Below are 20,462 nucleotides of genomic sequence, written 5' to 3' on the forward strand. Positions count from 1 at the left end.
ACACACATGAGCAGCAGTGCATACATTCACAACCACTAAAATTTAAAAGCCCAGGATTTTTCACCTAATTCCTAATTTATTTACAAGCATGGGCGATCACGTGGACATAAATTTACATAGGATGGATTCACTGGCTCTGCAATGCAGCAAAGAAAAAATAATCTAAAACCAAACAGGGGGTACCGACGAAAAAAATCAGGAAGACAAGTTAACACTTACACAAGCAAAAAATTTACGGCAAGTGAAGCCCTAACAAAAGCTTTATCTGCGAAATATTCCTGTAATGTCCTTCTCATATGTCTCAACAAGACGGGGCCAAGAAGAGCTCCATGTTTCCGTGGAGTTGCATTTATTTGTTGTTTTTTTAATTCAGGACACACAGCCGTTAAACACCATCGCAGCAAGGCGAAAGTCTGAAAAACGACAAAAATAAGGACAAATATTTTAATTTTATTATTTTAATAATGAAAAATTGATTTTTCACTCTTATATATGCACACTGTAGCACTTACATTGCACACTGTGTTTGTGTTCCCGAGACGTGCTCATTCGATATATTGGATGCTCTGTTCCGTAGGTGCATATGTGGCGATACGTGTGCACTATTTTACAGTTTAAAAATGGCGGTCCTCTTTTTATATGTGAACCAGTTTTCTTTCTACTGTTGTGTATATCGGGCAAAGTTTATACAGATTCTAATATCACAGCTTATTCGTACTATGTATGCTGTGCTTCTTTGTACATGTCTTGACTTCTTTGTGGACACATTCGCAGCGTAGCTGCCACTCTATGTAAAACTACATTTGGCAGTCCGCTGTCACTGCGGGCGTTTACGCGCTCTCTTCACACTGGGCAATCGGCGGGAAGTCGCAGTGGTTGGTCAACTTGTTGAAGTGCAGTCCCGGCGGACAGTCGAGCTTCATGCCGAAGCCTCCACTGCACACTGTGTACTTGGTGCAGTCGTCGGGGTCGGGCACGTACAGCGGAACCATGCCGTCGGTCTCAGGGCAGCTGTCATCGGCTGGCGGGCCCGCAGCCGGCGCACCACCTGCTCCGGATGATGCCGGAGGTGCACCGCCGAACGCGACGTATGCACCACGACTGGCCGGTGGACCCGCCACGCCCGGAGATCCAGCGAAGGTGGCCGCTGACGTCACGGCTACAGCGCACGTCAGGGCGAAGACAGCCAGCAAGAACTTCAGGTACGCCATGGTGCGTTTCTTGGTGCTGTTGAAAAAGAAACCGAAGCACACTTAGTACCCCGAATTACCTGACTTACTGAATATCTGCAGTACATGTGCGTCCGCAGAAGATGGTTATAGCTGGTATCATAAGTGTGTGAACCAAGCGAAGGACTTCAGCGACTTCAAGAAATATGTGGACATATCTTGAGCAGATCGGTAAGCGCTGCTTTTTTTTTTTTCCTGTGCTGTAAGAACCGAGACTATGTACTTCATTTTACGATTGTCAGCTGTAAACATATCACGTATGGAACAAAGAAGTTTCTCGCAAGATTTCTAATTGTCCTCTGCCTAAGCCAGCCGCGCCCGTCTTATCACAGCAGGTTATCTTATCACCTATTCGCTTGTGACCTTCACCCAACTCCGGTTACCGGCTTTTTTCCTCGGATTAAAATCCGTTACGCTAGAATATAAAGAGCCTTTTTTCTCCACACTACATACCCAACCAAAGCCTACTTCCCCCTTCCTTTACACTGAGATATCACAAACTCGAGCATCCTCTTTAATTCATGTTGCTCTCTTTCGGTGGCACAAGGTTACTTTATTTCTGCTTTTCATTGCCTCTTGATTTGTCCTCAATTTTAAATCTGCTAGTTAGCCTCCAATTATCAGCCCTAAGCGTGATCACTGAGAGGATGAAATCATTCGCTATTTCTCTTTTTCATGGGCATCCTTAAGCTGTTCTTAACTTTAGGTACCTGTGAAATGCACTCAGCCCATATAGTTGTCCTGCTGGCCATTTCTTTCCAATGGTACGTAACTGCAGTCACAACTTAGCTTAAATAATGCATCACCTTAGTGCTCCCGCTATACCTGACGACCCGAATTGCAGAATATTACTCCTCTTCAGCTTAATTTATAAGCTTGTCATTTCGCTTTGTTAAGGACTACTTGAGTAGGGTGGTGACGTGAGCAACTCGAAGAATATTAAATTGTTCTTCATTAAATTTTGTACCATAATTCTTACACCCAACCAATTTTTTTTTTTAAATAAGAGACGCCGACCAGTGAAAAAGGTTCACCCAACCAACTGTCTGAATGCCTCTTAAGCACGCAGTGAATAACGTAGAAATGGTGCCGCCGTCGGTGCCACCCGTTCCGAATTGTACGCCTTTGCTCATGCGGCAGAGGTCGTTGTGCAGTCCCTGTTGACTTTTTCCAGCATATTTACATGCGCTTCCTTCACGCTACGGTCACACCATGCCTGAATGAGTGTCGCGGTTTCAGCTGTGTCAAATATTCTAGATATGTGTGAAGGCTATATATACATTTTTATAAAATTTGGTACATCCCTTTACAACTTGATTACATTTGCATTAATATTGTCCAGTGTCGAATAAAATTTCCGAGAACAAGCTTGCTTCCTCGCTTGGTCGCAGTCTTGCGTCGCTCAGGTGTTAATAACAATTATCTTAGCAAAAAATCTTGCAACCAGCGGGACATCAGTCTGTTCATCATCACTCTGTTCATGAGTCTGTAACTGTTCAAACCTTTCACATCGCTATTGATTATCTAGTATTATGTCAGCAGGCATCCGTGCTTCTAGTGCTGTTCAGATGACGAGACACCGCGCGCGCAGGGTGACAAACTTTTCAAGCAGAATACATCCGTCACCCTTCAGTAATTGTACAACTATTCGGCCCTTTTCTGACACCGTGCTCCTGTGCATCGCCTGTAAAGTGTTCTTTACTTTCATCTTAGTTACAAACGGAAGTCTAGTTGTTCGATGGCACAATGTTTAATGTTAGTGCAATGATTATTTCCGCTACTGCACAAATCAATACAGAATTTCTCTTATGCATAACTATCCCTTTCAAAGTGCCAGATACATTGCTGCCTTTGTCCCTCACTGCGTACGCCTGGTTCTTTTCAAGCTTGATTCCCTCTGGGCTAGCTTCAGGTTTCTTCGGGGCTTTAATGATCACGCGCACTGCAAATTGTAAGCCTCAAAGAAAAATTACGAGTGACAGAGTAAGAAAAATATTATGCGGACTCTATTAAGAGATTATGCACGAACGATGCTGTCACGCCTTTCGTTTTCGGTAACAATTCAAATAAAAACTGGACGCTTAAGCCTAGCGCATTTCCTTGGACCGGGCGAGAAAAGCTATGGTGAGAAATCCAGGTGCAAAAAACAAACATTGCGCAGTTCCCTCGATCAAACACAACTTTTCATTGCAGTAACTTGGGCTGCATTGGTCTCCGACATGGCTATGGCCCTACTGGGAAATATTGAAAGGTTCTTTTTTAAGCTACGTTTGGTTCCTTTAGTCATTCGCGGGTATCTTCATCGCCGCTACAATGATCACAAGCCTAGCTGACTACTCTGCAAAGCAAAGAACTATTATAATGATCTCGAGTTACACCTGTATCTGTACATTGCGAAGATTCCATGAACCTGGCATGAAAAAAGAGTACTTAAGCGTCCGTGTTCCTTCTATGAAGAGCACTGCATAGTCGTAGCAAGTCCTCAGTGTAAATACCAAACTACCCTGTTTCTTCTCAAATCCACTGCCTTGAACATGGCGCTGCAGGCACAAACTTCAATTTGCTTTCGGCGGTTCAGCGACACCACAGACTCAACCTAAATTTCTAAGCCGACTTCTAGCATACAGCAAGGGCGATAGACCGTGAGAATAAGTTTCTAGAGAGCACCCAACTAAACGCAGAGTTCTTACCTTCTCGCAGGAGCCGTTGCGTGGATTGGGCAGCAGTTGACGAAGCTCAGGTGAAAAGTGGCGGCTCTCGTTCCCTCTTTTCTACCTTTCTTCAGTGTCCACGTCCCCTCCTTATCAGCGACATCAGTTTTCGTGGGCCCAACCAACTCGCCAGAAAGGGGACAGATAAGCGAAGCGTGACGTTGTCACCTGTTTTCCATGGGTACACAGTCCCAGACTCCTACCTCACCGCGACGTCCACGTCCTCTTGTTATCGCCTGCGGCCATGGTTTTTGGGGGTCCTACCAGCTCCCGAGGCCCGTGACCCATGATAAGAGGTCCGTGACGTCAACGATGGCTTTCCATGCGTGTACGTTTCTCGACGTGCGGTTGCACATGCGTCGCGGCCGGATGCGGTTGCGGAGGTCCTGAGACAGGGTTGTTAAGCCGTAAAAGCGCTGATAATTGCTCCCGGTCGGCGCGTGGACAAAGAAAGCTTCAGAGAAGGTGATAAACAGGGCGGTAACTTGGTGCCGCGAAGGGTGGTCAGTCCGACTTTAAGGCGCTGCACCAAATAGGATTCAACGAGGAATCAATGAGCTTTGTCTGCTTCGTTACTTGAGACAGCCGGGTCTAGTTCACTTGATTGGACCCCACTTGGCAGACGAGAAGAAACTAATGGCAGTGCTTTTTCTTAAGAAAAATTACACACCGGTAGGGGTGGTCCTATGTGAGTTCCTTTGTGATACAGTGAACGCTCAATTTGGGACAACTTTCTACTTTGTCTCGACGAATACGGCATTTAACAATGTGGAAACCCCAGTCCCTTTTTTATTTAAAGATTTAAATCAGCTGCAAAAAAGCGATTGGAGCAGTAGATTGTCCAAACATCGTATTTTGACAGCCATAAGGCCAATAAATTTTTATAGCTTCCACAAGTCTGTATGTCTCACGCCTGCTTTCTGCCAGACTGCTCACCTGCCCATCGGGTAGTGGACAACCTGCCCAGGTATATATATATATATATATATATATATATATATATATATATATATATATATATATATATATATATATATATATATATATATATATATATATATATATATATATATATATATATATATATATATATATATATATATATATATATATATATATATATATATACCCACGAAAGCAGCAGATTGGACAGCCGTCGCCGTAGCTCAGTTGGTAAGAGCACCGGACGCGATATTCGGAGGTCGTGGGCTCGGATCCCACCGGCGGCATGGTTGTTTTTTCTACTGCTTTATAAGAAATTTTCTTTAAGCGATAGATTAATCTTATTATCATTATCCCACTGATTAGCACCACACATTAAAAAAATGGCAGCTCAATCAATCGCGAGAGGCTGCTCGAGAAGGGCAACCTGGGTCTCCATCCATCTCAAGGAGGAGTAGGAAAAACATTTATTAAAAGCATAAATGCTGGGTGACTTCAGGAGGAGAATCAACTGGCCGCCATCATAATCATCATAATCCGGCCCCTCTCAACCAGCGATTTCTGGTCGAGGGGACTGTGGCTATGAAGGGTTGCCTCCCAGCGCTCATATGTCGGATCCGGCGTGCTGGTATCCAGACACCTACGATTCGTCCTGCCCCTTCTGTGGAGCAGTTGGCACACTCTTTCACATAGTTTGGAAATGCCAAGAAAACCCAGAATTGGACGGCGACCCAAGTCCCGCTGGCGGTGCACCTGCTACAGAAGTGCCGTGGCGTATCGCTTGACCGCTGCACCACTACACCACTGCGCCAGGAGTGGTATGAGCACTCCCAGGGATTTAGGAATGTAAAAGGAGAGAATGACCAATATGGGGACATTAACCCACGATCGCTATCCGAACAGCTTCCGTCCTTGAACACTGGATCTGAACACTGGAACCGAAGTGAAAACTGAATATGCTACCTCATCTAATTCACATTTAGCCAAAGTGCGCAAATCAACCATAATTTTTTTTGTTCGTATATTATTACTATCCTTACAGTTCTCGCTGTTTGTTTTTCTGAGCACGACTTTGCGGGGTAATTACTGTGGTGACGCCAACACGCGTGTGTGCGTGTCTTTTTATCAAGCTTTACTGCACGGCAATTACGTTCTTTCTTGGGTGCGCTATGAGTCAGCTCCGAAGGGGGCTTTCTACAAGCCCAGGACATTAGCAGGCGAGAGAGTTTGCAAGCGGGAATGAGACCACCTGGCTCTGTTAGCGAGTGGTGGCAGACGTGTCTATACGGAAGCAGTCTTCTCGTTTTCTATACCTTACTAACGAAGCACGCATTTTTTGCTTTTTCTTTGCTTGGTCCTGCTATAGTATCTAGATGCTCGTGCAAACCGCAAACAACTTCGCAACGACAATAACTTTCTTTTTCTTTTTTAATTTGGGGTCAAGCGCAGCTGCTAGTGTCAGGCGGAACATAGCTTACTCTCAAACAGCTGCAGCGGAATCGGTGTGCTTTTTGTTTTGCTTTTTGTTTTTGTTTTTTCGGCAGCGATGCTTCTAAGAGAAGGAATGGAGCAACAAGCTGCGCTGGGATGCAAATGGCTTGAACTTCTTTAGTCAGCACGGTTGAAATAAACAAGCCTAAAAAAGAAAGCGCCGCGAAGCCCATCTGAAAGGGTGCCTCCTCTTTTTTTCATGCTTCTCCTATTCACAAAGCAAACAGGTGCTCTTTAGTGCAGAGGATACGGCACTCTTGGAGAGTTTGCTTTTTTTATTTTTTCAGTAGGTATGACAGCTCGCGCGAATGAGGCGGAAGATTTGTGACACTCTTTTGTGTCCGCGGACGCTTTAGATTCCAGCGAAGGTAGAAATTTTTCCTTTTCTTTTCGGAACGTAGCTGGAATAGTTTGAATAATAAAACAAAAGATAATGCAAGATGCAGGATAGTTTTGTCTATTGTCTTGGAGTTATAAAGCGCCCTGAGGTATTGAAGTATATAAAACATTCTTTTTCTCGTAGGTTGAGAGCCCTGTAAAAGTTTTCGGCTCATTTCACGAGCAACGAAGTTTGAGTCTCTTACACCATAATAAACTGGTGGCAGAGCATTACCTTGCACGCTAGGCATGCGGCCCATTGAAACGAATGTTGTTCAGAAAAAATACTGATGGCTTTTGAGACTCCTTATGTGCTGTGAAGGTTAATTCATGACTGTATCATGATGAGTTTATTTGTCGTCGGATGGAATCTCTTTCGCGAGCTAGCCTGCAACTTGACTAAGAGACGTATGCTATGTGCAACGAGAAATCGCATGACAAAACCCGGTACGCTCTATGACGAACTGTCGCGTCACATTTAGATACGAATCAAGGGGAAGGTATACAATTCAAGGAACATGGTGTGTTTATATGCAGTCCGTTGGAATCCCTATCGTAAGCTAGCCTAACATTTGACTAAGATATATGCTATGTGCAACGAGAAATCGTATGCCATCAAAGGTAACGTTGTACGACCATCTGTCGAGTCACAATTTTGATAGGCAAATCTAGAAAACTGACGCCACTTGGAGGTCCGACAGTTGTGCCGTAGAAGCAAATGGCACGTCGCAGGCATTTGGGGGTGGGGGCTCCTCCTCGTATATTAGACAGTTTTAGCTGTGCGTACGCAAGTGCCTGCACACGCAAAGCGCTACGGCGCTGCGTGCGTTACGCGGTCCGCTCCTAAGTACAGTTTTATCTGAAGGAGCTAGACATCGCAGCGGACACGGGGCAGAGAAAGAAGACGACACAGGGCGGTACTTACTGAGCTAGACACCGCAGCGGACACGGGGCAGAGAAAGAAGACGACACAAGGCGGTACTTACTGTAAGTACCGCCCTGTGTCGTCTTCTTTCTCTGCCCCGTGTCCGCTGCGATGTCTAGCTCCTTCATGTCTCACCAACTGGCCTACACTTCTAACCTCCTAAGTTTTATCTGACCGTGCCGTAGCGTCCCTCAAGCGCACGCGTAAACAGTATAGCGCCATCGAGTGACAAGGCGTCAAAGCATATCAACGCTCGGTTGAAGAAAATTTCATCCGTGATTACTGATAACTAGGGTGAGCGCATTGGGAGCCTTTTTTGTTACAAGAAAAACTATGCAAACCTAAGAAAATGTAAGAACTGACTAAAATTAGAAAACTGTTTCGCCAGGTGTCGTTGTTACAAGAAAAACACATATTATTGGAACAGGAAAATTTGTTGCTCTCGGCAGCTTGAAGTATCACTGACGAGGCTACGCTGCCGCATCCCCCCTCTAAATTTCTATTTACACAAGTCGGGTTTGGCGCTCTCTCCCCTTTGTGCATTTTGCCGTGAGCCAGAATCCATTGAACATTTTTGGCTGTATTGTCGCCGATTCAACTCACTGAGAAAAAGGTTGCTGGAGGAGCCCTTGCAGCATCTTGGCCTTAGTTTGAGCAGCCCGCTCTTGCTATCATTTGGCGCCACCACATTTGGGTTCAGCCACAGATCTGTTTGCACCGCTGTTCAAAATTTCCTGATAGAATCTCACCGACTGCCTTGCTAAGTGTTTCAACCTTTTCTTTTCTATCAATTATTACATTTTGACTAAATCATTAATATTTAATCACTCTCTTTATTATTAACCTTAAAATTTTAAAATCAAAACACTCATCCCTTTTCTGTTCGTGACGAAAAATTCACCGGTGTTATGCTCCCACGTGCTTTTCCTTTTTGTTAACTGCGTTCAGGTGAATAGCCACCCGATTCTTGGCCGATCCCCCAGTGTGGGTATGTGCATCTTATGATAGGCTAACAACAACAACAACATCTGAAAAACAGGGGCTAGTTATCGCTTATACCGCTACGTGTGGGCAAGAGCAGGCGAAATAAAAGCGAACCGCTACCATTTGAGCGAGCTATTGCGTCGGAGAATCCAGCGGCGACATGTATTTATTCCGAAGCGGGCGAGCAGGGCGCCGCCATCTTGTCAAAGTTAGCGTACGCAAGCCACGCAAGCGCCGCAACGCAAAGTCCGCTGGCTAGCGTACGCACGCAAGACGCAGGGCTTGCGTTCTGCGCATGCGCACTACAGTCCCCGCAAACTCCTTGCGTACGCTAAACCGTTGCGTACGCACAGCTAAAACTGTCTATTGTATACATGCTGTAGCCGCTTCGGTGGCTAGGCGACGGCGTTTGCGACGATTTTTATTTGGGGCATATCTCGTCCTCAACAAGGACGGTGCCGACGACATTTCGTTTTCCACAACCCTTATAAAAACTTCATTATGTATCCGGGAGTATTCTCGCCCCAGTGTAAGCTATGTGGTCGAGATAGGGCCGATTTAGCTCATATATTGCATGAATGTCCACGGGACACACCGTCGATGGACCTGCAGCTCTCGAACAGCGAAGAGTGGGAGGTTGCGGTGCTCAGCTCCGACCCGAGGACCCAATTCCAAGCCGTGAGCCGAGCTTTAGAAGTCGCCGAGCGCCAAGGACTCCTGGCCACATCACGCGACCAGTAGTGAAGCAGGGAAAGAAGAAAAGCGAAATGGAGACCCCATTCGATCTACGAAAGAGCACCCTTGAATGAATCTTGACTAAAGTAAAGTTTTTACCACCACCACCTTAACGGAGCAAGTAAGGCTTTCGCCTTAATGAAGTTCGCCGTTCTAACCTGTCAACAAATGCAAGCACAAGATGCTTAATGCCTGCTCGTACAAGCATAGAAGGGACAAACCAAAGCGTCTTGCTGACCCCTGATTGAAGCTACTACCACGCTGAAAGGTAGCGCAAGTGGCTGAATGGGTCACTTAAAGGGAACTTCTTTTTGGCGATACCTATTTATCGCTGACTACGCAAACGTGAGTGATCAATGCCTGGGCTTCATGAGCTCGCTATTACATCCCGCTAAGAAGCGGCAGTGTGGACCCATTTTCCTTCTTTTTTTTTTTGAAAACGCACCGGACGTTTCAGCAAGGACTTCTCGCAATATTCCAAAGAAGTTAATAGTATATAACTCTATTTCCCAACGGATATAGGATGGGCTTGAGCTAAACCAGCAAGACGAGGGCCTGGAATCCGTGGACCCGGGCGGCGTGTTCGACCAGTCGGGTGGTTCTAAGCTGAGTCTCAGAGTCTGAGCTGCGCATAATAATCTCCTGACTTCCAAAATAATAATTTCGACCACCTGGGGACGTTAAAGATCCCCAAGTGGTCGAAATTATTCCGGAGCAGTCCACTACGGGACCTCTTTCTTCCTTTATGTTCTAATTCCCTCCTTTATACCTTCCCTTACGGCGCTGTTCAGGCGTCCGCCGATATGCGAGACAGACACTGCGCCATTTCTTTTAATAATAATTGGTTCTTTTGGGGAAAGGAAATGGCGCAGTATCTGTCTCATATATCGTTAGACACCTGAACCGCGCCGTAAGGGAAGGGATAAGGGAGGAAGTGAAAGAAGAATGCAAGAAAGAGGTGCCGTAGTGGAGGGCTCGGGAATAATTTCGACCACCTGGGGATCTTTAACGTGCACTGACATCGCACAGCACACGGGCGCATTGGCGTTTTTCCTCCATAAAAACGCAGCCGCCGCGGACGGGTTCGAACCCGGGAACTCCGGATCAGTAGCCGAGCGCCCTAACCACTGAGCCACCGCGGCGGGTCCATTTCTTTTCCCCCAAAACCAATTTCCATTTTCATTTTTTATGCATAAAGAAGGTTTTAGGGGCATGGTAGAGCCAGTAGTGGGAGACGTCAGGGGTCACATTCTATAAGATGTCCAGTTTCCATTGACCATTCCGCATTCATTGGGTCCTCTGTCAGCGGTCACTCAGATATAATAATAATAATAATTGGTTTTTGGGTAAAGGAAATGGCGCAGTATCTGTAAAGGAGGGAGTGAAAGAAGAAAGAAATATACACGCGGCTTTCAAGCGTGTGTGGAGAGCGACGTCGCCATTGGGTGGTTGGCGGCCGGACCTTACCATTGGCTGTAACTGGATGCAATATGGAGCCAATGGTGAGGTGCATCGCAGCGCTCTGTCAACAGCAAGCGACCGGACCTGACCACTGGCTTCCATTGGCTGAAATAAGCAGCCAGTCGTGAGGTCCAGTCGCCAACCAACCCATGGCCGGGTTTCTTGCCCCAGAAACTGAAAGCAGCGCGTATATCCGAGAAACACAAGCATATGTGAGCGTATGTGATGCTGCATACGAACGCACAAGTATCTTCTTTCACTCCCTCCTTTACCCCTTCCCTTACGGCGCGGTTCAGGTGTCCAACGATATATGAGACAGATACTGCGCCATTTCCATTCCACCAAAAACCAATTATTATTATTATTATTATATCCGAGTGACCACTGACAGAGGACCAAATGGACGACAGAAAATGGAGATATTTTTAGAATACTGGCCTCCTGTGCGCACCAGACCACAATCATAAAACTTAAGCGCACGCGTAAACACATGCACGAGCATACATCACGCGCCGACGTAGGTTACGTGTGTCGTGGCTTTCTCAACTCCACACACGCTGGATGCCTGGAGCGGCAAGCAGTACCTATCAGTGGCCAGGTGGACACGTGACACCTGCACTGCTGAGTGACGCGTTCTCTTGAAAATAGCCTGAAAAATAATCTTTGCATCTCGAAAAGCCCTTCACCAAATGCTCTTGCTGGTGCTGAAAGGCGCAGCGCCATTATTTGAGTGTTGTAAGAACATTCGCAACTGGGCTTTACGCAAACGTTTGCAAGAGTGAATCTGTGCAAGCTTTGTCCATAGAAGGCGGACGAAATTTTCCTAGTTTCCGCTCTGTTTCATTGAATTGCCTGGCGTTTCTTCTGATGTGCAGTAGATTGGACTCGGCTTCTTTTAACTTCATTGACCTCCTTGGTTTTGATTCACTGATAGATATTAATATATCACAGCAGCGCTGCTGGCTGCAGCAAGTCAGAGTGATTGGCTCTGGATTAGTTTGGACCATTCAGCTCCGGTCTTTAATATGTGCTGAAGCCTTAATAAATAGGCGTTTTTGTGATTCTGCATGCGCGAAGTGCAATCGGTAAGGCCGGGATTGAGCTTAAAACCTTTATCTAGCCAGCAACCGTGATAGTCCTCTTGGTCTTCGTTAAATCTATTTCAATTCCATGGATAATAATTGTTAGCACAGATTTCTTGCTTGCTTTCTCAATTGCTGATCGCCCACAGGGAACAGCAGCCACCCATACCTTACTTTCCCGGCTTTCAGGGATACTTTGCTGCGTTCGTGTACATTTTCCGCCCGTTGCCCGCTCAAAAAAGCTTGACGGGGGTCTCGGTTCGCAAGTATTGATGTCGTAAGTAGCAAAAGGCTGTTCTTGCACCGTTGCTGCTTTCCCAGTTAAATCACATTATACTTGGCACGTCATACGTGACATTTGGTATCCGACCCCAAATATACATCGCCGAAATTTCTGCGCGAGCCTCGTGCATAAGCATAGATTTAGCCCTAAATCTATTTTTGTACGTTTCAATACATATAAGTTCTCTTTTTTTTTTTTTCGAAGACAATTTCCGAATGCAACGCTAGCGTTGCATTCGGAAATTGTAGAGCTTTACCAACCGATTCCACTACTTTCATCCTCCTTGATTGATGTGTTGCTAGCTCGACAGCTGTTTGCTGTAGTATTATTGCTGTACAACATGAACTGGTGGGCGAGTTGGTCAGACATAGTTCTTGTACACCAGCGCAACGGCTCTGACAAAGAAGGGGACTTTGCTGACAAAGAAGGGGGCTTTGCAATACTTTCAAAAGATAGCTTTAAACAAAAATCAGACGCAGCAATTAGCACTTTATTCAAAGAGAGAACAAGCAGCTCCCCATAAAAGCAAAAAAGAAGGCAAAACGGTTGTGTAAGAGGCTCAATTTAGAGCCGTTGGTGTCCGCAATACACAAATGAAAAAAGTTGAGCTTGGACATGTTTTTCACAGCAAAAACTCATAAAGTAGACGTACCTTTACGGGCGATTATTTCAGAAAACGGCGCGTGGCAACAGTGCCTGGGTAGGTTTTCACAAAAGTGCCTAACTCTCCTAACCTTTGACGATCCTTATCAGGTGAAAAAATCAGACGATGTAATCGAATTTCTAGAAAATAACCATAGCAGCAAGCAGGTGCGCGCTTTTTCAATTGATATCAAAGACCTGTATTACTCCATTCTTCATGACAAAATGTTACCGTGCATTAGTGATGTCATAGACGATTATGGTGCCATTGCGTTTCAGAATGCTTCTGGCATTCCCGTAGGAAACTTTTTAGAACTGACACAAACCTACCTAGAGTCTACCTATGCAGAATGGGATGGGCGTGTTTTCATTCAAAAGAAAGGAATGTGCATAGGAACGTGTATAGCGCCATCGCTCACCGATTTGTATTTAGCTATGAATAACAGAGCACTCGATATTCGCCTCAAGGGATCAAATGTTAAAAAAGTGTTCCGCTTTGTAGATGATTACCTTATTTTACTTGAATGTGAACCGGAAAATCTTCCTGCAGAGGTGACTAAACTTTGTTCTGTCTTTGCAGACGTTCTGTCGCCTCTGGAAATAACTCATGAAGTGCCTGTTAATGACTCCATAAAAATTTTAGACCTGACTCTGTTTTTAATGATGTTCATGTATGCTGGGCCTTTGAACCTAGAAGCAGGAAGCCTCTACTTCCATACTGCTCTTCACATTCTAAGCTAGTGAAACGAAGCATTGCCACATCTTGTTTCGGCAATGCCATGAAAAAATCTTGTAGGCATAAGGCCACGCACAGTTTTTCATGCCAGGTTGAAAGGCTTGTTGCTGCAGGATACCCGCTTCGCTTGTTAACTTTGGTAGCGGAGGGAATGCTGAAGAAGTTGAAACTTGGAGCTACTCCCAACCAAGTTAGCCGAGGAAAAAATGTATCCTTACATTCATGTTTTATCGCACAATTTGAAAAGAATTGGAAAACGAGCTGGAGTAGATGTGTTTTCAGCCCGTGTAAAACTGAGGACCTTATGTGCGCGTGTAAATCGGCCAAACAAAACACGTCGCGATGTTCCTGTGTGCACGAAGAAGCATGAGAAGAAATATGTTCATTGCCAAGACAACTTGGTATATTCAATTCCTCTGTCTTGAGGTCGGTCGTACGTTGGCCAAACTGGTCGGTGTTTAAATGAAAGAATTAAGGAACACAACAATAATGTGAAGAATGCCGTCCGCCATATCGGGATTCACTGTCGTGATTGCTCATGCCGCCCAATGATCAAGAGCAGTACAATTATAGCAAAAAGCAAAGACCAGCTCACCAGGGAGATAATTGAGGCATCAGAAATGATGAGGATAGGTACGCAATGCATAAGCACCCCTTCTGTTGCTATCTCGGAAAAAGAACACGGATACCTATTGTCATAGATTACGTGTTTCGGCAAAGCTTTCGCAAAATCACAATGATAGGCTGTGAAACGATATATTTTTTCTTATTTTGTCTTGTTTTTCTCTGTTTTTCCGTTATTCTGTGATACCAGCGTGTATTTAACCACTGCATGGTGCCCTGAATAAATCTATTCTGTTGTTAGTTCAGCGCTGTGTTTTGTCCCTTTCTGTTTGGCTTCGAGCCGTTGCGCTTGTTTACAAGTACAAGTACAAGTACAAGAAGTATTATTGCGTTTTTTCAATATAGAATTGTATTGTGTATGATTGTATTATGTATTTTTCGATTTATCCCGTCTGATTGTCAAGATTTCACGAATGCACTTCTCGATATTTCGGTTGTCTCGGTGGTTCACTGGTATTCCTTACTGTATTTTCCCTCTCCAACTTAGATATACAATATCAGCACAGTACTTCAGAAATAAATGCAATAAACTTGCGGCATGATAGGAGATTCCACGTCCGCCGTTACGACTGGGTGGAGCGCTAATGAACATTCAAATTTAGGCTGCTCACAACACAAAATACACTAGAAAGTAAAGGTTAGACACCCGCTGTTGTAGTTGAGTTGGTAGAGCACTGTAAGCGGCATGTGGCCCGATCATGGACCTCGAACTGCACCAGCCGCTTTTGTTCGCCCTGTCTTCTTTAGTGGCGAATTATGTTTCATTTTAAAAATGATTGCACTAACATTTTGATGAACAAGCACGAAGAACACGACGGAATTATGGAAAATTATGGAAGACACAAAATTCACCTGAATATTGCAACTGTGATCAACACCACCATAGAAAAAATTCAGTGTTTTCCTGGGTTTCAGTGGCTCTTGACTGCTTTCATATCGATGAAACAATAGAGGCCACGTAATAATGGATGAAATTTATTTAATAGATTACTGAGTGCCCACATCATGGCCAATGTAACTTTTTCTTCGTGTGTAGGGATGAAAAATCTCGCCGTACGGCGACCGAGATGTCCTGCAGAAACAAAACGGACTCTAAGCCGGCGAGCGTGGCAGCGATTTCTTTGCTAGCTGCCCTTTTGCCTCAAATTGATGTGCGCAATGACACAGTTCAGTGTTGCCAGAGCCCCTATGCGGCAGAAGCGCTCGGCGGCTGGCCCGGCGGGTTCTTCAGCTGTCCAATTCCGGGGTTTGGTTGACCGAAGATCATCGGAAAGCCTGGGCCGCTCAGCAGGCTCATATCTGAAAAGACGTGCGGTGAGTCCAGGGTATGCCAGGTGTATGTTTGGTACTTGTGTGATGTAGTATCTAATCCATGCAGGCAAATATGACTCAGTGGAATTATTCAGCTAATTTCTTGATAGATAGAGTAGCTCTCATCAGCTTGACTACGCCCGCTGCAGGACAAAGGCCCCTCCCATACCTCTACAATTAACCCTGTCCTTAAGCGAGTACGACCTCCTGAATCATGAACTGTTGTTCTAAAACCACCGTTTCGAATGAGTGTTCGCTAGAAATTTCGCTACGTTACTATAAAAATCTCTCCTCTACATACAGGGAAAACACTGTAAATCAGTGGCTTGGTTTTACTCAATATCTACTGCTTTATGCACAACCAAATCCAGCACAGCATCGGAGAGACAAGCGAAATCACGTATTCACACCAAGATGCATACTACTCCTTCATTAACTTCAGGCATTTGGAAGTGCATCGTAGTAATGCATAGCCCTCTGCCCCTCAGTCATATTTGTCATGGTCTGTCTAAATATCCGTTCCAATGACGCCTCAATAACGCGAGCAAGCACAACCAGGTCACGTCATAGCTTATAATGAGAAAAGAAACGGTTATAATTAAATTATAATTACCGAAGTAGGCATCCTTCTTGATTCCAGGAGGGCCCGTCAGTGTTGTAGGGTCTTCAGGCGGGACTGCAGAGGTTACAGGTGAGATGAATCAGCTGGGTGAAACATTTGTACATGAAATATGGAATCGAAATATTTCCTGGTCTCAGTAAGGGTGTGCAAATGTTCAGTTAACTGGCTTTAGTTTTCAAAGCCATTTGCACAAACAAGATGTTCGTGTTTTCTGCTAAACCATGCATGGTCGCCAAATAGACAATTAAATAGCGCAAATACATTCATGGAATGAAAGTAGCACTACTTAATGCTTTCACTGCTGAGTAGCATTCGTCCTGCAGCAGGCTCTGTCAGACATTAAACTTTCTCTCTCTCTCTCTCTCTCTTTCTTACCTGTTTCAAAATGCAAAATGACTAGCATTTATTTCGTCTACTTCTGAGCAAGTTTTGTGTCTCCTCGGGGACAGTCGGAATACTGGCACATCGTCTACAGGCGAACTTTTAACCTTTCTGAGAGAATCTTTGCTACTCTGTACCTCTTCTTCGTTGAATGTGTTATTCAAAATGAAGATTGCATTTGTAAAGGTGACGACAGCGAACTCCTTCAGCCGCCACTGCCGACTGCTGAGGCTGGATAAGTCGAACTTCATCCTGAAATTCCTTCGTTGTCTGATCACTCACATTTTAGCTTCAAGCACATCATAAATCCCAAACTCTGCGACGCACATATCCCACCCTAATCACATCGCATGTGTTTGACCAAAAAGGAAAGCAGCCCCAGTAATTCCCAATTCCAACACTGAGCAGTGGGAAGCAGCGTAGCCCAGCTCTTGCCGGAAAGACTAACAGCATCCAGTGGACCGGGCCTCCCAGCTAACAGCGAAGGCCATAGAGGCCCTGGTCATGGGCCCCTATCCGCACTGGGGAGCGCCATTACAGACAACAAACGTTTTCCACCACCAAACTCACCCTCTCCTTCGCTGATCTTTCCACGTGCACAGCTACAGTGTCGATTTCGTTTCCAACGTATCTTGTCGAGTTCATTTCACGCAGCGAAAAGCGAAGAAAACTTCAAATTGTTCGGTCCGGAGCATGTGCTGCGGTGGAGCGCCGTACAGTTGGGACTCTTAAAGGAATACTGAGCATAAATTGAACTTCGCCTGTTTCTAAAGATTTCGGTATTCTTAGGAAAAATACATTGCTTTCACGGAAAACGGAGTTTCTATAATATCTAAACGGCCAAAAAATGAAATTCAGGTGCCGCCACCGTTCACCGATTTTGCAAGTAAAGTGTGACGTGTCGATACAGTTTTTTTAGAGCCAATCCCGGAGGCTACGTTACTTCGCCAAGCCCTTGGAAATAGTGATCACGGAATCATTTTTTAGTTTAAATGTCGCAATTTTGAATCAAGCGGCGGTAAAATATTAAAGACAATTTTATCAGCAAAAACATCGACAAACCCAAAGAGAGCCGTAGAGTTGATTTTTACTCAAAACGAAAATTGGATGGGATTCTTTTCAGCTTTCCTTTAACGTGCTTGGCCAAGACGGATCGTTAGCGGCGGAGAAGAACTTTATTTGGTAAAATCTGCGCCCTATTTTTTTAATCATCTAGTACAAATAACACTAACAACACTTTCTGTGGGAAAAAAAGCGAGAGTAGGAAACGATCAAGAGAAAAAGTCGCTTCAAATCAGCCACGCACTTTCTTCGCACTGGGCATTCGGCGGGAAGTCGCAGTGGTTGGCGACCTTGTTGAAGTGCAGTCCCGGCGGACAGTCGAGCTTCATGCCGAAGCCTCCACTGCACACCGTGTACTTGGTGCAGTCGTCGGGGTCGGGCACGTACAGCGGAACCATGCCGTTGGTCGGCGGACAGGTCGGCTCGGAAGGCATGGCCATTCCTGGTGGTGCTCCGCCCGCCGCGCCCGGAAAGCCAGGGAAAGCAGGGCCGAACGCTCCAGGAGGGCCGAACGCCGGTCCTGCTCCGCCTGGAGGTGCGCCTGCCGAGAAGGGCGCAGCTACCGGCGAAATAGCATAGCCACTGCCGGAGCTGGCAGGGGCTGGAGCTGGGACAGCAACGGCTGACGTAGCGACAAGCGCTAGAAGGAGTACGGCGGACACCATGATGCTCTCCTTCTCTGGAAGCACACAAGAGGGGAAAGTAGAAACAGCGTGTTCACAATGGCTTTTGCGCGCATTGAACAGTGAGGGGGCCCGTAAAGTTAGTGTTCTGTAGACGTTATATGTAGGGCTCACTTTAGGCCAGATGCACTGCTTGCAATCGAAAGCTCACAAGCCCCGTCCTTTCTTCCACTGTCAGGCCCACAAACGCGTCTCTTTCTTTCGACTCGCGGCTGAACTTGCCTACCGGTGGTCAGATTTGAAGAGTACACCGATTCATGACTGACCGTCGTATCGCCTTGTGTTGCGTCTTGTTCGACTTCGTGAGTAGCCAGCGAGAGTGAATTGGCCGATCCTGAACGGAGCTTACGAACAAGCAGCTGGGTGAATGCGGTCTTTGATTCCTCATTCCTCTTTCGGCAATTGCTAACTTCAGTGAGTTCTGAAGGTAAACGACGGCTGTGGTACGTCATAGCCTATACGGGCTGACTATTTATAAACTAACATAGCTTGTTTGTGTACAGAGATAATGAGAGGCTGCGTTTCGATGGAGGCGAAGCGCAAGGCGCACGTCTACAGTGGAATTTCCGTGCACGTTTAAGAACCCAGGTGGCCGTAATTAATCTTTAGCCCTACACGACGGCGTCCCTCAGCCCATGTCACTTTGGGACGTTAAACCGATATACCATACCATACGATATCATACCATATCATACCATACCATGTCATGTCACACCATACCATACCATTCCATACCATACCCTACCATACCATACCATACCATACCATACCATACCACGCCATACCATACCATACCGATCCTGAGGAGCGTGATTACTTCGGGGTTAGCTACTATCACAGACGTCGCAATAACTGCCTTCTTTGAGTCTTGGGGAGCTATTGCTCTTTCGCTCAGTACCCTGAGTCTCAATTTTGCAATCGCCAGAAAGGACAACAGAATTTAAGCGCAAAAAATGATAATGGTGTAAAGTTTTGTTATACTGCAGGCCCCATTTACGCCAGTCGTTGGCATACTCACAAATGCGAACAAAGTCTACAGGAATTTATCGATTGTTATCTTCATTTTTTGCTGCATCCTTCCCCAGTAAGCCATTTTTTCTCTCCAGCATAATAAATCTGCCAGTCAACACTTTCTGGCCAGACTATGTCTCTCAACATGGGAAATATTTGTTAATAGAGCAAACTTTCTAGTGACTCACACAACACGTTCCTCCATCTACGTATACTGAAAAATACAGCACTTCACGTGCCTTCTCGCAGTCAGAAAGTACATGCGCTGGGATTTCTCCAACATTTCGAGGGATAAAACAAAACTTAAACGATTCAGTTATTCAGGCCTACGCTTTGGCAAGTGCCTGGGGTTAAGAGTCAAGAAAGCATTATGGCCGCTCCAATTATAGATGAATGGTTTGCGTGCAAAATTTTTATCGTTATTCAAAACATTCGCCCTTCATTTCTCCAGATTTTCGTCATATAAACTCCTTCGTTTAATTAAATGCTAGAAAGTCTAATTTAAACGCGGATGTTCAGTGAAAATGATAGGTTTTCGCTTCGTTTGCAATTAGTCTTCCCACTTCTTTCCAAGGCGCCGTGAGACTCTTTGCCTTGCCAGGGGCGTAATTTTTTCTAATGATTGTGGCAAATGGCCTAAAAACTATTAACGTTACGTAGTATCAGGGTCAAGATCAAAGGCCATTCTCGTCACCTAAACCAAATTCCTCCCGTGAACCCACTATCAAGTTCATTCCTCTCAAAATCACGTCAATAATTGCAACGCCCCGAGACGCATGTCTGGATTAGTGACAAATAGTTCACACTTACCTTCAGTAATGAGCAGAACGTTGTGTGCTGGGACGGCTTTGGGACGTCTTCAACGTACGGCGTGTCCTGGCCCACTGGGCCAGGTCCCCTGAGTCCAGTTTTTATAAGCTACCACAACAAACGCCACTGGCTCGCGGTTTTCGCTACGACCGCCACCTATGACCAGCTCCGGTTCTAGATAACGTCTCCCGAGGCGTCGATGACGCCCATACAAGTCTACTGCGCACAAACTGCCATGCATAGACACGTAGCGAGCACAAAAGCCCACCCAGACGCAATGGCGCCATCGTTAAGCCATAAACCTGGCTGGCTGGCTGGCTGGCTGGCTGGCTGGTTGGCTGGGTGCCTCCGTGACGCGA

General features: G+C 45.6%; 1 protein-coding gene across 1 annotated transcript; it reads right to left on the bottom strand.

Annotated features, from left to right (window-relative positions):
- Nucleotides 1–438: 438 nt before the first annotated feature.
- On the bottom strand, nt 439–20,240 carry LOC144119638 (uncharacterized). Its single transcript, XM_077652208.1, has 6 exons — nt 20,104–20,240; nt 17,844–18,278; nt 16,148–16,210; nt 15,413–15,522; nt 3,920–4,101; nt 439–1,227 (listed from the first exon to the last, which is right to left on the bottom strand). Exons 2-6 carry the CDS (start codon nt 18,262–18,264, stop codon nt 831–833), a joined length of 1,173 nt encoding a protein of 390 aa, XP_077508334.1. The 5' UTR covers nt 18,265–18,278; nt 20,104–20,240; the 3' UTR covers nt 439–830.
- Nucleotides 20,241–20,462: the final 222 nt, after the last annotated feature.

This window comes from Amblyomma americanum, chromosome 2 (genome assembly GCF_052857255.1).
Source record: "Amblyomma americanum isolate KBUSLIRL-KWMA chromosome 2, ASM5285725v1, whole genome shotgun sequence".
NCBI lineage: Eukaryota > Metazoa > Arthropoda > Arachnida > Ixodida > Ixodidae > Amblyomma > Amblyomma americanum.